Below are 5,132 nucleotides of genomic sequence, written 5' to 3' on the forward strand. Positions count from 1 at the left end.
TTTTAAATTAGGCTCTAACCAGAGCGATTGGCAATGCATGCAAAATTCGATCAAATTTGCTTTCAAACGGACTGAAAAATAGAGCACATTTAATCTATTCCGCCTGTTTAGACATAAACAAGAACAGCGTTTTCTACATTTGCTTTCCCGCTTGATTTATTGCCATCCTCCTTTCTAGCAATCAATTTCTGTGTTTCAGTGGCATCCCCCTCTGCTCGGCCTCGATGCCTGTTTGAGAAAAGCAGTGCTGCACCCTGCTGATAAACAAGAGGAATGCAGGGATGCAGAGGAGCAGAGGGAGAAAGGCAGGCCGGCTGTTGCCTTGTTAACCAAAACCTGTGTTAACTCCAGTACTGCAATCTATCATGCAAAGTGCCTGAGGTCAGTTCAAAGCACACGCAATATGTGTTGCTAAATGTATAATTCTTAGGATTCATGTTGCATCCATTATTTTTACATTAAAGCCAAACTCTCACTCCTCCGAGGGGAGATACTTTGTGCGATCCTACACGGATTAGAGAACCCTTTCTCTGGGGAGATCAGAGAAGAAGAAGAAGGGTCCTGGATGGAGGTCACCTCACACGTCACATTTAATGCCAAGTGACCTCCACAATAAGCTCTCAGTGGGTGTATCCGATCAGAGTGATCGATCACTCTGCTCTGTGTGTGCGTGTTACTCAAAGTATTAAACCATGATTAAAATGACCAGGGCTGAAACCATAAGTAGACTGGCCGAAATTCAATCAACAATTATTCATTGTAGCAATCACTTAACAAGCAAAGGGCCACATATTGTCTGGTCCCAATCCTTCAAATGTAAGGTTTTTTTTGCTCTTCTGTGTATTGTATGATTGTAAATTTATTATTTTGGGGTTTGGGAGTGTTGTAGACTTTGGGAACCTGCAATGGGCTTTATTCATTTATTATAAGTTTTCTGGTATTAGTTGTAAAATATAAACAGATTAATCAATAATGAAAATAACTGATAGTAAATGTAAATGAACTGTTCTTATATGAGCACGCTTTTACCTAGTACAGGAACCATTCACACACTGTGGCCGAGGCTGCCGTACAAGATGCCACCTGCTCAGATATTTACACTCCGATGGTGCAGCATTGGGGGAAACTTGGGGTTCAGTGTCTTGCCCAAGGACACTTCGACATGGAACTGCACCACCGACCTTCCGATTGGCAGGCAATCGCTCTACCCCTGAGCCACAGCCGCCACTGTTAGTTGAAGTTGAAGCTCTTCTTATGTGTGGAAAATGTGTGGAAAAGCCCTGAAGTAAGTAAGTACAGCTGACGAACGCTACATTTTCTTGGTCTGCACAAGTTATGAAACATATGGAAAAGGAAGCGGGTTGCAAAAAAAACAAAACCTGGGTGACAGATTAAAGGTGCTCTAAGCAATGTCATGCATTTTTTAGGGTACAACAATTTTTGTCACATACAGCAAACATCTCTATCTGCTAGCTGCCTGTCCCCTGAACACGCTGGGGGGGCATTTTGTTTGAAAATACTTCAACGTCACCCAACATCGCTTAGAGCACCTTTAACAAAATGCTCCTGCAATGAGTTGACTACTTAAAAGATCAATTATAACTAGGGCTGTAACTATTTATATATTTATTACTGATTGCTCTAACGATTATGTTCTCCATTTATTGTTTATACAATATCAGCAGCCAGTGAAAAACGCCCGCCATACAAGCCTGTGTTGACATTTTCATGTCTTGTGTGGTCTGCCCAACAATCCAAAACCCAAAGATATTCAGTCATAGAAAAGTAAGAAAACCGAAACATAGGTACATTTGAGAAGATTAAACCAGTAGGTTTTGTGGCTTTTTTGCTTTTTAAATTACTTAAATCATTCATTCATTGTTGCAGATTAACTTTAAGTCAATTTAATCATTGTTGCAGCTCTAATCAACAACACAAAAATTCAATCAGTTCATTTGAACATGTGCAGTCACTGATACCAAATCAAAACCATAAATAGATGGATTTAAAGTTCTTTGCAACAACTTCTCTATGACAAAGCTGTCAAACCTGCCTGTTACATTTGAGCAGAGAAGGACTGAGGATTTTTTCAGCAAGGAACTCCATCATCTCCAAGAAACAGACCTCCTAAGGACAGCATGGAAGAGCCGGTCATCACCAGCTGACAACATGGAAGAGAGGGTCTTCATTATTATAAGACTACTGGGCAACCTTGGGAGACCGTCTTCCGTTTTTGCTGTCACAGAAGCAGGAGCGAGATTGATAGCATGGAGTCATTTGAGCTATTGGTTATTCTGAATGAAATATGGGCTTATTGGATGCAGGCCTCTCCCACTGGCTAACATTGATTTCCACTCACTCTTTCAGCTCTCTGTGCCCTTGTGCAACTGTCTCCTACTTCTTCTTTCACTGTGACTACCTCACTGTCCCTTACTTACCACCATTGTCAACATGTTTCCTCTATTTCTATAAAAACAAAATCTCCAACACAATATCATTCAAAGATGAAGAGACAGAGTGTCTGTCTGCACAGAGCGAGGTATGAAAAACCGGGACAGACAGAGACAAGCAGAGGGAGGACAGAGCATGGTGCAGAGGGATGGAGTGAAAGACAAAGAGGAAGTGAAAGAGAGCCAGCGGTGTGGAAGGAGACACAGATGGGGGTGCAGAGATGAAGTGAAAGAGAGACAGAGCAGGAAACAGAGGGAGAGAGGGAGGTGTAATTATCTATCAGGTGTTCGGGTGTGCGTGACAGAGGAGGAAGCTCATTAGCACACTCTGTGTACACCAATTACACAGCTGGGCTTCTCAGGGCATTCCCCTGGCATGTCTGTGTGAGGCTGCTGGGGGACACACAGACAATTTCCCTCTATGATACCTGCATGCACACTGTTTAACTAAACTCCACATAAAAACACAATCATAACGGGCCCGTTCATTTTCCCACTCTCATAAAGAACAATCCTACTCCGGGTATGAATTTGTTATGCGACTCACAAAATAGTTTCAAGGTAAGATTCTGGTTATGCATTTAACATTTTGCTGATATGAAGAAACGTGTTTCTTCTAGCTAGCTGCACAATTATCAAATTATTGTTGGGTAAAATATGTCTGTGAGTGTTAAAAGCTATTCGGCCATGTATCTCTGCAGTTAAAATATTCAGTGGATGTTTCTATCCACTTGGGGCATTTTAGGAACATGTTATTTAAATCTCAATCTTTTTAAATACACAATAAGTGGTCTTTTTTCTTCACTTATTTTTAGCATTTATTTTATTTATATTTCTGCATTCCACATCATGTTTTAACATCCTAATGTATATAATTGTTCCTCAGTAGCTTGTATTATTTTACAGTACTCACATCTTCTTTGAAAATAAAATGAGATCTCAATGGAACTCAACAGATTTGATAAAAAGGTTATATTTGATGTACAACTTCCCACACTGAATAATCCCAAACTACTGAAGTCAACAATGTCTTTATGTGAGCTTTAATACAAAGATTATGGCTTCAGAGAAGCGTAAGGCTTGATGCTAATGTCACACTACACCACACAATCCAAAACCTCTTTTTCTTCCTCGTCTTAAGCCTGAATTGCGCTAGAATATAGGATCCGAGTGAGTCTGTACTGACTTTGTAGATCTGGGGCAGTTATGTTAACGGTGTTAACTGTCAATTAGTGAAGCATTCATTAAAACCGGTGACGGTAGGTGGATTTTGTTACCAGTAGACAGAGCCAGGCTAGCTTTTTCCTACTATGTCTTGTCTTTATTATTATTTTTCGGTTATCATTGGTCCCCCCTGTGCCACCCTACTTTAAAAAATCCTGGAATCGCCCCTGGCTGGCTGAAGTCTTGTATTTAATAAACAGAGACTGAGAGTGGTATCAATCCTCTCATCTAACTTTTGACAAGAATGCGAGTAAGCATATTTTCCAAAATGTCAAACTATTCTTTTAAAAATTTGTATGATCGTTGATATTTATGGCTCGGGTCTGGTCAACTCTCAAAGGACTGCTGACACGGTAGAAGCACAATCACGACAATAAAGCCTAGCAGGTTGTGTGTCTTCACTTTGGAAAGCTGTTTTGTAGCCATACGACTGGGCAAGGTTTATATAGCGAAATTGTAAATAGTGACGGACCAAAACTGGATACAGATATCAATATCTGAAAATTTAAAAGTTTTTTTTTTTTAAAGATAAACGAACGTTCTTCATTTACTGTGAGATGCTCTGTCCCAGGTCTCATAGACGCTGGCTGGTTTGGACTAAACATGGAAGACATTACAGTGTTCCTAATCAAGATGAAAAAAACAACAATTTACATTTATCTATATAAAATCAGGCTGTATATTAGTATGGTGCATGCCATAAAATATCTAGATTAATTATTTGAATATAAAAACATAAAACAGTAAAACAAAAATACAGTGTGTGAAAAGGAAGAATTGGATTATAATAGTAAGGTGAAAGATGCACATTGATGGACAGTTTACCTGTGGAAGCTGTTTTCGCTGGATGAGACCACTCCTACATTGGCCGCGCACAGGACATGCTTGCTGATGGCCTGGCTGGAGGTGTTTGCTGTTGCCATGGTGATGGTTGCAGAGGTCTCATTCATGCCCAGGAGCTTACCTGAGAGGATGAAAAATGTTTAGCAATCAAACAAGGACCCCCACAAACACAAGCTCAGTTCTAGTACTACTGTTAAGTAAATGTATCTGTCCAGTTTAATCTTAGACTAAATATATTACCACTACGTTTACAGACGATTCACCGGGACATCTCACTTCCAGGTAGGCAAATCCCTTCCAGGTAGGCAAATGACTTGATTTGAATTGTGGAGATATGTGAAATCTGTTTATTTCTGTTGTCATTTTCAGCTGTTACTGTAACTTAAAATACAGTGACTTGAGAAAGTTTACACACCCGTGCTAAAGTTGATTAAAAAGAGGAATAAAAACCATCTTTTGGAAATTCATCTTAAAGCGTTAATTATAAAAAAAATAAAATTGGAAAATCCAACCTTTTAAGGACACCAATTTTCTTTGTGAAAACATACCCTTCACAATAGAGATAGGCATGGGGAACTTTCCATAGGATCATCTCTCAATGCAAATCAAACCAGC

General features: G+C 39.7%; 1 protein-coding gene across 2 annotated transcripts in view; it reads right to left on the reverse strand.

Moving 5' to 3' along the window:
* ap3b1a (adaptor related protein complex 3 subunit beta 1a) overlaps positions 1–5,132 on the reverse strand; it is a 64,192-nt gene that overhangs the window by 4,830 nt on the left and 54,230 nt on the right. For both annotated transcript variants that reach the window (XM_032539275.1, XM_032539276.1), the window contains exon 26: positions 4,500–4,638. In XM_032539275.1, coding sequence (XP_032395166.1) covers positions 4,500–4,638 — 139 coding nt within the window. The remainder of the gene's footprint in view (positions 1–4,499; positions 4,639–5,132) is intronic.

The sequence above is a fragment of the Etheostoma spectabile genome, chromosome 16, assembly GCF_008692095.1.
Source record: "Etheostoma spectabile isolate EspeVRDwgs_2016 chromosome 16, UIUC_Espe_1.0, whole genome shotgun sequence".
In the NCBI taxonomy this organism is placed as follows: Eukaryota; Metazoa; Chordata; class Actinopteri; order Perciformes; family Percidae; genus Etheostoma; species Etheostoma spectabile.